The sequence below is a fragment of the Procambarus clarkii genome, chromosome 37 (assembly GCF_040958095.1).
Source record: "Procambarus clarkii isolate CNS0578487 chromosome 37, FALCON_Pclarkii_2.0, whole genome shotgun sequence".
NCBI lineage: Eukaryota > Metazoa > Arthropoda > Malacostraca > Decapoda > Cambaridae > Procambarus > Procambarus clarkii.
This window is the reverse complement of record NC_091186.1, coordinates 40882824-40901311: the sequence shown is the minus strand read 5'-3', so window position 1 is coordinate 40901311 and position 18488 is coordinate 40882824. Positions and strand designations below refer to the sequence as shown.

Below are 18488 nucleotides of genomic sequence, written 5' to 3'. Positions count from 1 at the left end.
TCCTTCTTAACTATTACAAAAATCAACGAATTTGAGTAACTTTTGCTTTTGTTTTATTTGTACCTTAAACATAACACATGAACAATCAATTATGTGCCACCCCACCTTCCTTCATCTGCAAAAAAACTAATCAAAAGACATATGTACAAGGCTAAAAAAATTCAGCAACACTTACCATACTCAGGCTAAAATAATGGCATTTACTATTTTTAAAAGATTATTAGCAAATTTACAGAAATGGTGCATTCGGAAGACAAAACCAATTTTTCACTTTTGACAATTGAGCACCTGCTACATCCAGATTCTAGGGAGGAAAGGAAGGACGATCTTACTGGATCCCATAGCCTCTCCGAGGCACAAACCAGGCTTTTACACAAACCCCCCCCCCCTGCACCCGAGCTTTTTAAAATAGTAAATGCCACTATTTTTGCAAAATTATTACGAGATCTATTATTCTAGAGAATAATGCATATAAATGCATATATGCATATAAATACAAAAGTAAATCAAATCTTATCCTTGTATAATATACAAGCTGATGTGAGATCCCTGTCTACAGGTGGACTGGAACTATTATCCAGTAGGCAGTCTACTGTATTTTATCAAACCGTTATTAGTATAATAGATCTCGTAATAATTTTGCAAAAATAATGGCATTTACTATTTTTAAAAGATTATTAGCAAATTTACAGAAATGGTGCATTCGGAAGACAAAACCAATTTTTCACTTTTGACAATTGAGCACCTGCTACATCCAGATTCTAGGGAGGAAAGGAAGGACGATCTTACTGGATCCCATAGCCTCTCCGAGGCACAAACCAGGCTTTTACACAAACCCCCCCCCCCTGCACCCGAGCTTTTTAAAATAGTAAATGCCACTATTTTTGCAAAATTATTACGAGATCTATTATTCTAGAGAATAATGCATATAAATGCATATATGCATATAAATACAAAAGTAAATCAAATCTTATCCTTGTATAATATACAAGCTGATGTGAGATCCCTGTCTACAGGTGGACTGGAACTATTATCCAGTAGGCAGTCTACTGTATTTTATCAAACCGTTATTAGTATAATAGATCTCGTAATAATTTTGCAAAAATAATGGCATTTACTATTTTTAAAAGATTATTAGCAAATTTACACAAATGGTGCATTCGGAAGACAAAACCAATTTTTCACTTTTGACAATTGAGCACCTGCTACATCCAGATTCTAGGGAGGAAAGGAAGGACGATCTTACTGGATCCCATAGCCTCTCCGAGGCACAAACCAGGCTTTTACACAAACCCCCCCCCCCTGCACCCGAGCTTTTTAAAATAGTAAATGCCACTATTTTTGCAAAATTATTACGAGATCTATTATTCTAGAGAATAATGCATATAAATGCATATATGCATATAAATACAAAAGTAAATCAAATCTTATCCTTGTATAATATACAAGCTGATGTGAGATCCCTGTCTACAGGTGGACTGGAACTATTATCCAGTAGGCAGTCTACTGTATTTTATCAAACCGTTATTAGTATAATAGATCTCGTAATAATTTTGCAAAAATAATGGCATTTACTATTTTTAAAAGATTATTAGCAAATTTACACAAATGGTGCATTCGGAAGACAAAACCAATTTTTCACTTTTGACAATTGAGCACCTGCTACATCCAGATTCTAGGGAGGAAAGGAAGGACGATCTTACTGGATCCCATAGCCTCTCCGAGGCACAAACCAGGCTTTTACACAAACCCCCCCCCCCCTGCACCCGAGCTTTTTAAAATAGTAAATGCCACTATTTTTGCAAAATTATTACGAGATCTATTATTCTAGAGAATAATGCATATAAATGCATATATGCATATAAATACAAAAGTAAATCAAATCTTATCCTTGTATAATATACAAGCTGATGTGAGATCCCTGTCTACAGGTGGACTGGAACTATTATCCAGTAGGCAGTCTACTGTATTTTATCAAACCGTTATTAGTATAATAGATCTCGTAATAATTTTGCAAAAATAATGGCATTTACTATTTTTAAAAGATTATTAGCAAATTTACACAAATGGTGCATTCGGAAGACAAAACCAATTTTTCACTTTTGACAATTGAGCACCTGCTACATCCAGATTCTAGGGAGGAAAGGAAGGACGATCTTACTGGATCCCATAGCCTCTCCGAGGCACAAACCAGGCTTTTACATAACCCCCCCCCCTGCACCCGAGCTTTTTAAAATAGTAAATGCCATTATTTTTGCAAAATTATTACGAGATCTATTATACTAATAACGGTAAATAAATAATAAATAGTAAATAAATCAAAATCAGTTACATTATTTTATCTTATTCATAGCATAAATGTTCTCGAAGATTACTAAAAAGAAATTGAATTAGACTACAGCAAATTGGCAAACTTTACCTTGTATCTGTTTCCACCGAGTTTGTTTGGGGCGTTCTTCAACATATCAGCAATACTTGTCTCAACATCTCTTTCAGTTGCATTAGTGTGGGTGTTGATACAGGCTTCTGGAAATTTATAAGAATTAATTAATATATATAATTATAATTCACTTTGCTATTCCCCATTCCACAGTCCTCTCGTCCTTCCCACTTCCCTGTCCCCACATCATCCCCACTATTCCCACTTCCCTGTCCCATCGTCCTCCTTACCATTTTCCCCTCCCCTGTCCTTCTTCCTCCCCCACCATCTCCCATTCACCTGTCCCTTTGTCCTCCCCAGCATTCCCCTGTCCCCACCATCCCCAACTCCCCAGTCCCCTCGTCCTCCCCACCATTACCCTCTCCTCTGTCCCCTCGTCTTCCCCACCATACCCCCCTCTCGTCCTCCCCACCATTCCAAACTACCTCATCCGATGCATTCTATAATGGTCTGATGCTTCCATCAGAAAATTGGGAACATCAAATGATCTGATATTCCCATCACTGAAAAATAAGAACAGCTAAAAAAATGAAATGAAAAAAATAAAAAAATAAACTATACTCATGAAATGAACAGTATGGTAAACAACACAGCTCAATTTCAATGCAATGTCACACAAAATTATTAAATCGAAATGAAAATAAATTGAAATCTATGAAAATTCAAATTATCAATACAATCGGAAATATTGAAATAATATCGCAACATAATATAGTGTGGGTTGCTCTTACGTGCAACAGACGGTGCTGTTTTTCAAAAAAGGCATGGTTTTACCTGTCACAAGTGTGGCATCTATACTTATACTCACGAAATGAACGGTATGGTAAACAACATAGCTCAATTGCAATGCAATGTCACAATAACATTTAATAACAATAACATTTAAATATACTTTAAGATATAATCTAGAAGAAAATAAGAACATTGAAACGGTTCATGAACTCGATTTCAATAAAGGACACTATGGGGAACTTTGAAAAACAGTTAATGAGTATAATTAGACAGACTTGTTGCTAGGCAGAGGAGTAAATAATGAGATATATGGCAAATTTTGCAAAATATACGGCACACAAACATTCATACCCAAACAAAGCAAAATGCTAGGTAAGAACAAAGCAGTTGGCCCGTAGGGGAAAGGAGATACCCACAAGACTGGAATACAAGTCATTAACAAGCACACAAGTACTACACTACACAACAACCGCACTACTACCAGAACTGGACGAATCACTACCAAAACAACACATTGCACATCACTACCAAAACAACACAACACAACACAAGCATTGGCAAAGAATTATAGACCAGTTGCACTAACATCCCACATAATAAAATTATTTGAGAGTGATCAGGAGTCAGATTACTAGTTTTATAGAGACCAATGACCTCCACAATCCAGGCCAACAAGGATTTAGAGCAGTTTCTATGATCGAGCCACTGAGATCTATAAAGAATTCTGATCAAGAAAGAGATCTAGGGGTGGTTTTAGATAGAAAACTATAACCTGAGGATCATATTAAGAACATTCTGCGAGGGGCCTATGCTACACTTTTTAACTTTAGAATTGCTTTTAAATACATAGGTCAAAAAGTTTTAAAAGTTTTAAAAGTTTTTTAAACCTCTCGTGTATCATGAGTGTGTTAAAGCATCAGATGGTGCATTCAGATGATGAATATTACCTAGTTCCTTCATCTGGGAAGAATGAACACATATTGGTGCATTCGGATGATAAAAACTAACTACTGTAGTTTAATTGATCAACAGACTGTATATCATATGCAGACTGTATGTGGATCTGCGGGCCACTCCAAACAACAGCCTGGTGGACCAAGCTCCACCAGGGCTAAAGCACAAAGTGATATAGATGTGATAGAGATATTATATATATATATATATATATATATATATATATATATATATATATATATATATATGTCGTACCTAGTAGCCAGAACTCACTTTTTGGCCTACTATTCAAGGCCCGATTTGCCTAATAAGCCAAGTTTTCCTGAATTAATATATTTTCACTAATTTTTTTCTTATGAAATGATAAATCAACCCATTTCATTATGTATGAGGTCAATTTTTTTTTATTGGAGTTAAAATTAACGTAGATATATGACCGAACCTAACCAACCCTACCTAACCTAACCTAACCTATCTTTATAGGTTAGGTTTGGTTAGGTAGCCGAAAAAGTTAGGTTAGGTTAGGTTAGGTAGGTTAGGTAGTCGAAAAACAATTAATTCATGAAAACTTGGCTTATTAGGCAAATCGGGCCTTGCATAGTAGGCTGAGAAGTGCGTTCTGGCTACTAGGTACGACATATATATATATATATATATATATATATATATATATATATATATATATATATATATATATATATATATATATATATATATATATATATATATGTCGTACCTAGTCGCCAGAACGCACTTTTCAGCCTACTATGCAAGGCCCGATTTGCCTAATAAGCCAAGTTTTCATGAATTAATATATTTTCTCTATTTTTTTTCTTATGAAATGATAAAGCTATCCATTTCATTATGTATGAGGTCAATTCTTTTTTTATTGGAGTTAAAATTAATAGAGATATATGACCGAACCTAACCTATCTTTATAGGATAGGTTAGGTAGCTGAAAATGTTAGGTTAGGTAGTCGAAAAAACATTAATTCAAGAAAACTTGGCTTATTAGGCAAATCGGGCCTTGCATAGTAGGCTGAGATGTGCGTTCTGGCTACTAGGTACGACACATTATATATATATATATATATATATATATATATATATATATATATATATATATATATATATATATATATATATATGTATATATATATATATATATATATATATATATATATATATATATATATATATATATATATATATATATCGGACAATTAGTAAAAAAAAAAAAAAAAAAAAAATTAAATTATTTTACCTTGTACCTAGATCCACCAGGCCTGTTTGGTGCCTGTTTCAGTACTTCAGACATCTGGAAGGTCACATCCTCCTCCTCAACTTGTGGATGTGCGTTGATAGATGATTCTGTAAAATTAAGTTATTTATATAATAATAAATTCAGTATAACAATAATATTCTGTAAAATTAAAAGTAATTTATACATCAATCAGATAAAACTCTCCAGAGATGGTGATACACAACATATAAAGGACAAGTTTCAGAACAAAATATGCATTTAGGAATAAGGTTTTGTACATGTAGGTAGCACATGAGAAAATAAGTGGAAGGTGATCAAGTTTATATTAACATGTTAATGACTTTGTTAAGGCTTTGCAAGAATGAAAAAATATTAATAATATAATATCACCTACCAATTAATTGTACATCATTTATAAGTCAATTATTTGCATTATTATTATTCAATACTAATGATATAAAAATGCATTTTGTAATCTACTATTTATGCAAGTATTAAGCACAGGATCATGAAATAAACTGCAAAATACTGTAATGGATAAACCAATTAATTTTACATTTTCCTATAGCTAAGTCAGTCAGTTCTATTAGCAGCAGAGAACAATTATGCCCAACCTCTATTAAATGAAACAATCTTAAGAGCAAGTGATAGAAATATAATCATTTATGCTTGGGATTATGGAATGGTTCCAAATATGAAAAATATCAAGTTTTTTGGTTAAAATTTTTTAACTTAAAATTTACATTTTTAAGTGAATTTATGACCATAATAATTGAATCACTAATATGATTCACTAATATATAATCCTAATAATAATCACTAATATATAATCCATTGAGCATGCTGCATCTCTTTCAGTCTCTTTGCAATTTGAACAAGAGGGTTTTTAATTGATCGAACCATATTCTTAAAGTAAAGTAAATGAGATGTATTCCATATTTTGCAAAATATACGATGAAGGCACACAAACATTCATGCCAAAACTGAAGGGCAGGATTTATGAGGAGACATTAGAGGCATTAAATATTCCAAACTAGAAGACAGAAGGAAAAGAGGAGATATGATCACTACGTACAAAACAGTAACAGGAATTGATAAACTTGATAGGGAAGATTTCCCGAGACCTGGAATTTCAAGAACAAGAGGTTATAGATTTAAACGAACTAAACAAAGATGCCGAAGAAATGTAAGACAATTCACTTTTGCAAACAGAATGGTAAACGGTTGGAACATGTTAGGTGAGAAGGTGGTGGAGGCCAAATCCGTCAAAAGTTTCAAAGCATTATATGACAAAGAGTGCTGGGAAAATGGGACACCACGAGTGTAGCTCTCCATCCATCTGATTGATAACCCAAATGAATTTTTCATGGATATGATACCAACATCAAATCATAAATCAGATGTGATCCTATCCCCACTGGATTTTGAAGAAGCCATAGACAGTATGCCTATGCACTCTGCACCAGGCCCTGACTCTTGGAACTCTATATTCATCAAGAACTGTAAAAAACGTTATCGCAGGCCCTTCACATTCTTTGGAGACAAAGCCAAGATACTGGCATTGTCCCTGACATACTAAAAACCGCAGAGATAGCACCGCCCCATAAAGGAGGAAATAAGGCAGAGGCAAAAAACTACAGACCGATAGCACTAACATCGCACATCATAAAAATCTTTGAGAGAATGCTAAGAAGTAAGATCACAAAATACATGGAATCACAGCATCTCCATAACCCCAGACAACATGGTTTCAGAACAGGGCGCTCTTGCCTATCACAGTTGCTGGACCACTCTGACATGGCACTAGATGCCATGGAAGACAAACAAAACGCTTTGACAAAAAAAAGCCTTTGACAAATGTGACCATTGTGTTATTGCACATAAAATGCGTTCAAAAGGAATTACCGGAAAAATAGGCAGATGGATATACAACTTCCTGACTAATAGAACCCAATGTGTAGTAGTCAACAAAATAAAATCTGGACCATCAACCGTAAAGAGCTCAGTCCCCAAGCGTACTGTGCTTGCTCCAATACTTTTTCTCATCCTCATATCGGACATAGACAAGGACACAACCTATAGTACTTGATCATCCTTTGCAGATGACACTAGAATCTTCACGAGAGTAGGCAACATAGAGGACACGGCAAACCTCCAATCAGATGTAAATCAGGTCTTTCTATGGGCTACAGAAAATAACATGGTGATTAACGAACATAAGTTTCAGCTCATGCGCTACGGAAAAAATAAAAAATATAAAAACGGAAACCACTTACAAAACTCAGTCAAATCATAACATTGAACGGAAAAGCAACGTAAAGGATTTGGGTGTACTGATGTCAGAAGGCCTTACATTTAAAGAACACAATAAAGTAGCCGTCACAACTGCAAGAAAAATGACAGGATAGATAACAAGAACTTTTCACACTAGAGATGCTATACCGATGATGATAGTTTTCAAGACGCTAGTGCTCTCTAGAGTGGAATACTGCTGCATAATGAAAGCCCCTTTCAAAGCTGGAGAAATTACTGACCTATACTTATGCATTTATCTTCGGTTTAACACAACAGGCACCAGACACACGCTAGGCATCATACACACTAGGATAAAACAAACATTAGGCCAGAAGTCAGAAAAGAATTCAAAGAATTTTACTGGAAAGGCTTGCTGTTAGGAAAGGAAGTAATTGAGATGAATTAATGCACAGTATGTCAATTTTGTGAAATATATGATAAAGGAACAAAAACATTTATACCAAAACAAAGATGCAGAACTAGGAAACAGGATTTGTTCAACTGAAATTTCAAGACGGACAGAGACCAAAAGACACAAAAATGGAATCAATATACGAAGAGGCCAAACCCCCAAACATACCAGTAATACAAAGAGAAACAACTACACGGCAGTGAGGAGAGAGGCAGAAAGAAATTTTGAAAAAAAGGAACAAACAAATGTAAAGTAGAACAAATCATATTCTATAAATACAGCAACAACCAATTGCAGGTAAAGGATAATATTCAGAGCTTTTAAATGCATGGATGGCGAAATACTCAAGAAATTGTTCACGACTTTTGTTAGACCAAAGTTGGAATATGCAGCGGTTGTATGGTGCCCATATCTTAAGAAGCACATAAACAAACTGGAAAAGGTGCAAAGACATGCTACTAAGTGGCTCCCAGAACTGAAGGACAAGAACTATGAGGAGAGGTTAGAGGCATTAAATATACCAAATATACTACACAAATATATATACTACACATGCACAATAAACTACCCTACACAGGCTGAGTATGGTGTGTACAATAAATTATTAGCTAAAAGATAAGACTGAGTTTGTATAAATGGGGGTTAAGTCAGAGTGGGAAAATGTAAGTGGAGTGCCTAAAAACCCTGTCCTGGGACCTCTGTAATTCATAATATATACAAATAATTTAGACTCAGGTTTGATCAGCAATATTTGAAAATTTCCAGACGATACAAAAGGGATTTTTTTCTGGATTCAGGATTATTTTTTTATGGCTGAAAACAGGTTTTCAGCAATAAAAGAAATACAGTATTGCTGGAACAACCGTCGACATCTTCAAGAGAAAACCTGAACATCTTCAAGAAGTGAAGATGACCTTGAGAAGAAGTATAGGTTGGGAGAAGTATAGGTTAGGAATTGTCTCCAAAGAATTCTCAAAGAATTACTCGTTATTGCTATCCAAGATAATTAGACGAGCCAAAGCTAAATACTACGAAGATAAATTTACCCAAATAAAGAGTACCTTACCTAAAAATATGTATGTACCTTACGTAAATAAACATTTGATTTTGAAGTGCCGGACAAACAAGGCTGTGGTGGATATGTGGGCCTGAGGGGCCTGTCCAAGCAACAGCCTGTTGGACCAAGCTCTCACATGTCAAGCCTGGCCTTGGAAGGGCTTGGTGAGTAGAACAACTACCAGAACCCTATAATGCATGTATCAAGGTGTCCAGGCAGTGAGCACCACATAATGCAGTGCAGTCCTGTAAGAATAAGCACAGTAAGTATGGGCATGGAGGGGGTGCAGCAGTGGCTTGTGAAGGGCTGGAGAGTAAATGGACATGCCCAGGGGTAAAAAGCATTAGGGTAACAGAACATAGCCCATAAAAATAGTAATGACAATGAATGAATAATTATATGAATGCAATAATACTTCATATCTCAATAGGAATACTAAGCAGGATGCAAGACAAGGTACTGGTGGTGATAGTGGTTGGTACAAGTCCTCACATCCCCACAGACACCAGTAACAGCCCTCACCTCCCAACACAGTACCCTTGTAGCGAGTTAATCTTATACTCGCTTCATTATCTTATAGCATAACTAATTAACACTAATTACAGAAGCTACACAGGTGATACTTTGGTGTGAGTTGAGCGCACTGAGCGTCGGTATCGCTACACCCTTGTTCCTTAACAACCCTTTGGACCTTTATTACAGAAAAATAGAATCAATTAATTTAATAAAATATAAAATATAAGTGCTTACTTACGATAATACTATCGGTGGAACACAAAATCTTCTTCTTCTTGATAGTAGGTGCAGTTTGCATGAAGGGTTAGTCCTCGCCATGACTGAACTGACGACAAAATGGCCGATGTGTTGATATGGCGTCAGGTGACGCTGTGACGTCACAGGTGAGGGACGCTTTGCGCATTACTCCCTCGTACTTAAAAAGTACTACAGGTACTTTTTGGTTTTATTTTTGAATATGGCAGAAGTTGGACAGCTTTTCAAATCATTATAAGGGAGTGAGTTCCATAGACTAGGTCCCTTTATTTACATAGAGTGTTTACATAGATTAAGTTTGACTCTGGGGATATCAAAGAGATATTTATGTCTGGTGGGGACGTGGCCATGTGTTCTATTACATCTGTCCAGGAAGAGTTTCAGAACAGGGTTTGCAGTTAGAAAAAGGGCTTTATAAACGTAATTTACACAGGAGAATGTATGGAGTGAATTTGTTTAGCATGTTTAAGGATTTGAACAAGGGAGCTGTGTGTTGTCTGAAGGTAGAGTTATTTATTGTCCTGATAGCAGATTTTTACTGGATGATGATGGGCTTGAGGTAGTTTGCAGAGGTTGAACCCCAAGCACAAACGCCATAAGAATGATAGGGATAGATAAGTGCATAATAGAGTGAGAGGAGAGCAGAGTAGGGTACATAATATCTGATCTTAAACAGTATACCAACTGTTTTAGAAACCTTTTTAGTTATGTGTTGTATATGGGTGCGGAAGTTGAGTCTCTTGTCTAAGTATAGGCTAAGAAACTTTCCATCATTTTTATTGCTAATGTTTACATTATCTATCTGAAGCTGAATTGCATTTGTTGATTTGTTTCCAAATAAGATATAGTAGGTCTTTTCTATGTTTTGTGTGAGGTTTGTTGGTTGACATCCACAAGTAGACTTTTTTTAATTAATTGTTTACAACATTATTTAACAGGAGTGGGTTGGGGTCAGAGTAGATGAGTAGTATCATCAGCCAACAATATAGGTTTAAGTATGTTAGAGACATTAGGGAGATCATTGATGTATATAAGAAACAGGAGGGTCCTAGGATGCTGCTCTGTGGCACCTTTACGGTAATTAAGTGGTAGAGTGGGAGAGGTTATATCATTGATGGCTTCATATTGGTGTCTGTTACTAAGATAGGATCGGATATAGTTTAGGGCAAGGCCACGGATTCCATAATGGTGGAATTTAAGTAAGAGGTAGTTATGGTTAACAGTATCAAAGGCCTTTCTCAGGCCGATGAAGAGTTCAATTGGAAACTCACTTTTGTCAAGGGCTGAGAAGATTAAGTCAAGCAGACTAACAATAGCATCATTGGTACTCTTTTGGGAGCGGAAGCCAAACTGACAGGGACTTAGTATATTGAATTTTACAAGATTGGAGTAGAGCTGTTTGTAAAAAAAAAAAAAATAATTTTGATAATATAGGTAGATTCGATATGGGTCTGTAATTATTTATGTCTGCCGTGTTACCTCCTTTATGAACTGGCGTTACTCTTGCTTTTTTAAGGATATCAGGGAAGGTATGACACTCTAGGGATTTGTTGAACAGCAGTGCTATGGATGGTGCAAGGGCATGGGTGGCACGCCTGTGTACCATCGATGGTATTTCACTAATGTTCCCAGCTTTGGTTTTTAGCGAGTGAATGATGGACACAACATCTGTAGGGCTGACCGGAGAGAGGAGAAGAGAGTTTGGATAGCTGCGTGAAAGATATGTGGTAACATATGTCTGAGTCTCTGGGATTTTTCGGGCAAGGTGAGCACCAAACGATGAAAAGAAGCTATTAAATTCAGTTGCTGTTTCAAGATCTGTTGCAGGTGTATAACCATCCTTGGAGATTTTTATCTTATTATGTGAATGTTGTTTAGCTCCTAGGATGGTAGAGATGGCTCTCCATGTGCTTTTTATGTTGCCTTTTGCTTCTTTGAATCTATTCTCGTAATAGGAACGCTTTGCTCTTATTATACTATTATTATACTTATATTATATTATTATTATACTTATTATTAATTATGCGGATCAGGACATCACCTGATCAAACACATCAAACATCGTTTGACCACCATCAAACACACACACGGCGAGTCATCTACGTAGGTATTTATTGGGTGCTGGTATTCATATAACTTTTGGTGACCGTTTTTGCTGATTTTCTTCTAGAGAATGTTATTGCGAACACGTTGGTACCAAAATGAAATACATAGCTCGAGAACTAAGGTCAGGAGAGTAAAAAGAGTATACACATTTTTGTTTTGACGCTTAATTAAGGTTATTGTGAGTACTCATCGCCTGCCTAGAAACTGGAACTAGTAATTCCATCTATCATACATATCATACAAGAGGAGCCACACATCTATGGATCATCCAATAAAATCAGCAGACTTCTAGATGTTACTACTGCTCGGCTTAGACTCGGTTACAAGTATCTCTGGGAATTCTCATTATCTGCTGATGTAGACCTGACCAAATGTAAACTGTGTCAACAAAATTATTCGCACACCCTCCGTCACTATGTGATGGAGTGCGAAAAGATACATGAATTTAGAGACAATTCTATAACCAATGTTCCAGCGATGTGTCAATATTTCATTCAAAATGATCTGCTACCAGAAATTTTAGCCAAATATCCCCAGTTTGCTAACTGTAGATAACAACTAAGTGATTGTAACCTATCCACCGCTGCCCACTGGATGGGGGACGGTGTGCAGGACAAACATATAAATTTTGATACTAGCTCTCCACATATGTCAGTTGCTTAATTTAGAACCTGTACTTGAGGTCGATCTCGAACCCATTGTTGATGTGATGACTTATATTGAATTTTGTAACTAGCTCATCAAGATTGTAACTTGCTTAGCTAAATGAATTGTGGGGTTCAGTCCCTGAGCCCATTATGTGCCTCTGTAACCCTTTCCACAACCGCCCACAAGATGGGTATGGGGTGCATAATGGGGTGGGGTGTCTTGGCCAAACGTGCCACATCAAAACCACAAGTTGACATTGAATGTGAATTAACAATGAGACAAGTAAGATTTATACTAATACATTTATACTAACTCTGTTGAGCGTTGACCATTTATACATCAAATCTGTTGATGTGAGCACTTTAGTTTAGTCTGCCGTTTAAAGAAAAAAAGAGCATATCAATGGTATATCACAGAAAACGAATTTATCATAAACTCATGTATTTGTCTTATCATATTGAACTGCATTCATATTTTTAATATATAACAATATGAATATACAAATTTCTGTAAATCCCCTACCTTGTTGGAATCTGTGGAAATGAATGAGCAAATGTGCTGGCTGAAGGCGCTGAAGGAAACCACATTGGTTTCATTTTGGATACAAATGTCCATGGAAATTCAAAATGGAAACTAATTATATAGTTGAACCTGCAGAGACGAGTTTAAGAATCTGTGTTGAGAGTGATGGACACAGCCTTCACAATTATACTTCAGAGAATGTAAACATCTAAGAGTCATTAGAAATATGTGTAGAATAATAAACCCTACATTGTTTGAGTTAGGGAAAACACCATTTGTGATATATAGATACTATAGCTGTTCCTAAAGATTCACCCTTTTTTGCACCAGCAAGATAACATATAAGATTTTAAGAGTTGACGAATGTTAATATTCTTGTTTGATAAACTGTGAACTTGAGACATAGTTAATAAGAACATATTAACACAACAAAATGTTTTCAAAATCCTTAACACCACTTTCCAGCAACTTATATAATTTATATAAATTATTTTAGAGAATAATACATAAATTATATATTTAAACATGATATAGTGTTTAGTGGAATGTATAAGGAGTCAAATTGTGTTAAAAAGAGCAATTTTTAGAAAATTTGGAAAAATACTTTTTTCTGTTCAAATTATAACTAAATGGATTATAAAGGTTTCACTCAGCCAATATATATCATTCACAATTTATTAATGAATTTTACAAAAAAACACCATAAATTTTATATTTAAACATGTAAAAACTATTTGTTTTACATTTGGAAGAAAATAATTGTAGAAAAACAATTTATAATTAAACCTTTGTGTTTGGATTTTTTGAGTAAAAGTTTCTCAAAGGCTCTCCTGCACCATTCTCAATGCAAATCATTCCCACACCTATGGCAAGAGATAGGCGAACGTTGTGTAGATGATTTGTGTTTGCTGGGATGGCGTCTCCTCGTGAGCACAATACGGGTAGGTCTGCCTCAGAGCTTCCCCCCACGTGTACTGGCAAGCCTCTCCAACCCACGCCGCGTCTCGCGTTCATTAGACAAATTATTGTCATGAATATTAGTATTTCTCGCATTTACGCTTGAAATGTTGAAGACTGGACGGGTTTATTATTTAGAAGAGGATAATATTATTATTTGCCAATTTAGGGATAGTAAACATATAAGGGAGAGGAATTAATGTCTCCCCATGGCATTCACTCGTGACGTTAACTTTTATTACTAGATAATCGCTATGACTCCAACGCTCTATTCAGCTTTTAGTTGGAGGTCAATTCATCTGTAATTAATTATCATACAGAATGCCTTGGTTATAGAGAATCGAATTTAATTCTCAGATACATTGGATATAATGTGTTTATTGTAATGAAATCTGACGCAATACTGGCGTCGGGTGACGTGAGAATTCTACGTGTTGTTAATTTTACTTACTACAATAATTAATAGAGTTAGTAATAAGTAATGAGAATACAACAGTGTTGTATTCGGTGTTGGAAATTCCCAACACAGGGGTTTCGTGCTGGACCTGTAGCATCAGCCCCCCTCTACTGGCAGGGGGTTGGTGCTGGACCTGTAGCTTCAGCCCCCCTCTATTGGCAGGGGGTTGGTGCTGGACCTGTAGCTCCAGACCCCCTCTACTGGCAGGGGGTTGGTTCTGGACCTGTAGCTCTAGTCCCCTTCTACTGGCAGGGTTTGGTGCAGGACTAGTAGTTCCAACCCCCCTCTACTGGCAGGGGGTGGGTGCTGAACCTGTAGCTCCAGCCACCCCTCTACTGGCAGGGGGTTGGTGCTGGACCTGTAGCTCCAGCCCTCCTCTACTGGCAGAGAGTAGGTGCTGGACCTGTAGCTCCAGCCCCCCTCTACTGGCAGGGGGTTGGGGCTGGCCTTATAGCTCCAGCCCTCCTCTACTGGCAGAGGGTACGTGCTGGACCTGTAGCTCCAGCCCCCCTCTACTGGAAGAGGGTTGGTGCTCGACCTGTAACTCAAGCCCCCCTCTACTGGAAGAGGGTTGGTGCTCGATCTATAGCTCCAGCCCCCCTCTACTGGCAGGGGGTAGGTGCTGCACCTGTAGCTCCAGCCCCGCCCCCCCCCTCTACTGGGAGGGGGTTGGTGCTTGACGTGTAGCTCCAGCCCCCCCTCTACTCTCAGGGGGTTGGTGCTGGACCTGTAGCTCCAGTCCCCCTCTACTGGCAGGGGGTTGGTGCTGGACCTGTAGCTCCAGCCCCCCTCTACTGGCAGGGGGTTGGTGCTGGACCTGTAGCTCCAGTCCCCCTCTACTGGCAGGGGGTTGGTGCTGGACCTGTAGCTCCAGTCCCACTCTACTGGCTGGGGGTTGGTGCTGGATCTGTAGCTCCAGCCCCCTTTACTGGCAGGGAGTTGGTGCTGGACCTGTAGCTCTAGCCCCCTCTACTGGCAGGGGGTTGGTGTTGGACCTGTAGCTCCAGCCCCACACTACTGGCAAGGAGTGGGTGCTGGACCTGTAGTTCCAGCCCCCCTCTACTGGCAGGGGGTTGGTGCTGCACCTGTAGCTCCAGCCCCCCTCTACTGGCAGGGGGTTGGTGTTGGACTTGTAGCTCCAGACCCCTCTACTGGTAGGGGGTTGGTGTGGGATCTGTAGCTCCAGCCCCCTGTACTGGCAGGATGGGGGGGGGGGGGGGCTGGACCTGTAGCTCCAGCCCCCCCTCTACTGGCAGGGGTTTCGTGCTGGACCTGTAGCATCAGCCCCCCTCTACTGGCAGGGGGTTCGTGCTGGACCTGTAGCTTCAGCCCCCCTCTATTGGCAGGGGGTTGGTGCTGGACCTGTAGCTCCAGACCCCCTCTACTGGAAGGGGGTTGGTGCTGGACCTGTAGCTCCAGCCCCTCCTCTACTGGAATGGGGTTGGTTCTGGACCTGAAGCTCTAGTCCCCTTCTACTGGCAGGGTTTGGTGCAGGACTAGTTCCAACCCCCCTCTACTGGCAGGGGGTAGGTGCTGGACCTGTAGCTCCAGCCACCCCTCTACTGGCAGGGGGTTGGTGCTGGACCTGTAGCTCCAGCCCTCCTCTACTGGCAGAGGGTAGGTGCTGGACCTGTAGCTCCAGCCCCCCTCTACTGGAAGAGTGTTGGTGCTCGACCTGTAACTCAAGCCCCCCTCTACTGGAAGAGGGTTGGTGCTGGATCAATAGCTCCAGCCCCCCTCTACTGGCAGGGGGTAGGTGCTGCACCTGTAGCTCCAGCCCCGCCCCCCATCTACTGGCAGGGGGTTGGTGCTTGACGTGTAGCTCCAGCCCCCCCCTCTACTGGCAGGGGGTTGGTGCTGAACCTGTAGCTTCAGCCCCCTATACTGGCAGGGGGTTGGTGCTTGACCTGCAGCTCAAGCCCCCTCTCTACTGGCAGGGGGTAGGTGCTGCACCTGTAGCTCCAGCCCCGCCCCCCATCTACTGGCAGGGGGTTGGTGCTTGACGTGTAGCTCCAGCCCCCCCCCCTCTCCAGGCAGGGGGTTCCTGCTAGACCTGAAGCTCTAGGCCCCCCCCCACCTCTACTGGCAGGGGGTTGGAGATGGACCTGTAGCTCCAGCCATCCTCTATAGCCAGGGGGTTGGCCCTGAATCTGTAGCTCCACTCCGCCCTCTACTGGCAGGGGATTGGTTCTGGACCTGTAGCTCCAGCCCCCCTCTACTGGCAGGGGGATGGTGCTGGACCTGTAGCTCCAGCCCCCTTCTACTGGCAGGGGGTTGGTGCTGGACCTGTAACTCCAGGCCCCCTCAACTGGTAGGGGTTTGGTGCTGGACCTGTAGCTCCAGCCCCCCTCTACTGGCAGGAGGTTGGCGCTGGATCTGTAGCTTCAGCCCCCTCTACTGGCAGGAGGTTGGTGCTGGACCTCTAGATCTAGCCCCCCTCTACTGGCAGGGTGTTGGTGCTGGACCTCTAGATCTAGCCCCCCTCTACTGGCAGGGTGTTGGTGCTTGACCTGTAGCTCCAGCCCCCCTCTACTGGCAGGTTGATGCTGGACCTGTAGCTCCAGCCACACTCTACTGGCTGGGGGTTGGCCCTGAATCTGTAGCTCCAGCCCTCTCTACTGGCAGGGGGTTGATGCTGCAACCCTCCAGCCCCCCTCTACTGGCAGGGGGTTGATGCTGGACCTGTAGCTCTAGCCCCCCTCTACTGGCAGGGTGTTGGTGCTGGACCTGTAGCTGCAGCCCCCTCTACGGGCAGGGTGGGGTTGGTCCTGGACCTGTAACTCCAGCCCCCCTCTACTGGCAGGGGGTTGGTGCTGGACCTGTAGCTCCAGCCCCCCTTACTGGCAGGGGGTTGGTGCTGGACCTGTAGCTCCAATCCCCTCTACTGGCAGGGGTTGGTGCAGGACTAGTAGTTCCAACCCCCCTCTACTGACAGGGGGTAGGTGCTGGACCTGTAGCTCCAGCCCCCCTCTACTCTCAGGGGGTTGGTGCTGGACCTGTAGCTCCAGCCCCTCCTCTACTGGCAGGGGGTTGGTGCTGGACCTGTAGCTCTAGCCCCCTCTACTGGCAGGGGGTTGGTGTTGGACTTGTAGCTCCAGCCCTGCTCTGTTAGCAGGGGGTTGGTGCTGGACCTGTAGCTCCAGCCCCACACTACTGGCAAGGAGTGGGTGCTGGACCTGTAGTTCCAGCCCCCCTCTACTGGCAGGGGGTTGGTTCTGCACCTGTAGCTCCAGCCCCCCTCTACTGGCAGGGGGTTGGTGTGGGATCTGTAGCTCCAGCCCCCCTCTACTGGCAAGGGGGTTGGCCCTGGACCTATAGCTTCAGCCTTCCCTCTACTGGCAGGGGATTGGTGCTGGACCTATAGCTCCAGCCCCCCTCTACTGGCAGGAGGTTGGCCCTGGACCTGTAGCTCTAGCCCCCCTCTACTGGCAGGGGGTTGGTGCTGGACCTGTAGCACCAGCCCCCCTCTACTGGCAGGAGGTTGGCCCTGGACCTGTAGCTCCAGCCCCCCTCTACTGGCAGGGGGTTGGTGCTGGACCTGTAGCTTCAGCTCCCCTCTACTGGCATCGGGTTGGTGCTGGACCTGTAGCTCCAGCCCCCCTCTACTGGCAGAGGGGTGGTGCTGGACCTGTAGCTCCAGCCCCCCTCTACTGGCAGGGGGTTGGTGCTGGACCTGTAGCTCCAGCCCCCCTCTACTGGCAGGGGGTTGGCGCTGGACCTGTAGCTCCAGCCCCCCTCTACTGGCAGCGGGTTGGTGCTGGACCTGTAGCTCCCCCCCCCCTCTACTGGCAAGGGGTTGGTGCTGGACCTGTAGCTCCCCCCCCCCCTCTACTGGCAGGGGGTTGGTGCTGGACCTGTAGCTCCAGCCCCCCC

The 18488-nt window shown here is 41.3% G+C and overlaps 1 protein-coding gene across 2 annotated transcripts in view; it reads right to left on the bottom strand.

The window, feature by feature from the left end:
• Window positions 1-10008, bottom strand: part of LOC138371986 (uncharacterized) — an 11858-nt gene extending 1850 nt beyond the window's left edge. The window contains exons 1-4 of one of the 2 annotated variants that reach the window (XM_069337011.1): window positions 9909-10008; window positions 9182-9399; window positions 5391-5497; window positions 2420-2526 (exon numbers count right to left, since the gene is read on the bottom strand). In XM_069337011.1, coding sequence (XP_069193112.1) covers window positions 2420-2464 — 45 coding nt within the window. In that variant the 5' untranslated portion in view covers window positions 2465-2526; window positions 5391-5497; window positions 9182-9399; window positions 9909-10008. The remainder of the gene's footprint in view (window positions 1-2419; window positions 2527-5390; window positions 5498-9181; window positions 9400-9908) is intronic. The other variant, XM_069337012.1, reaches the window with a different exon arrangement.
• Between the last annotated feature and the right edge of the window lie 8480 nt (window positions 10009-18488).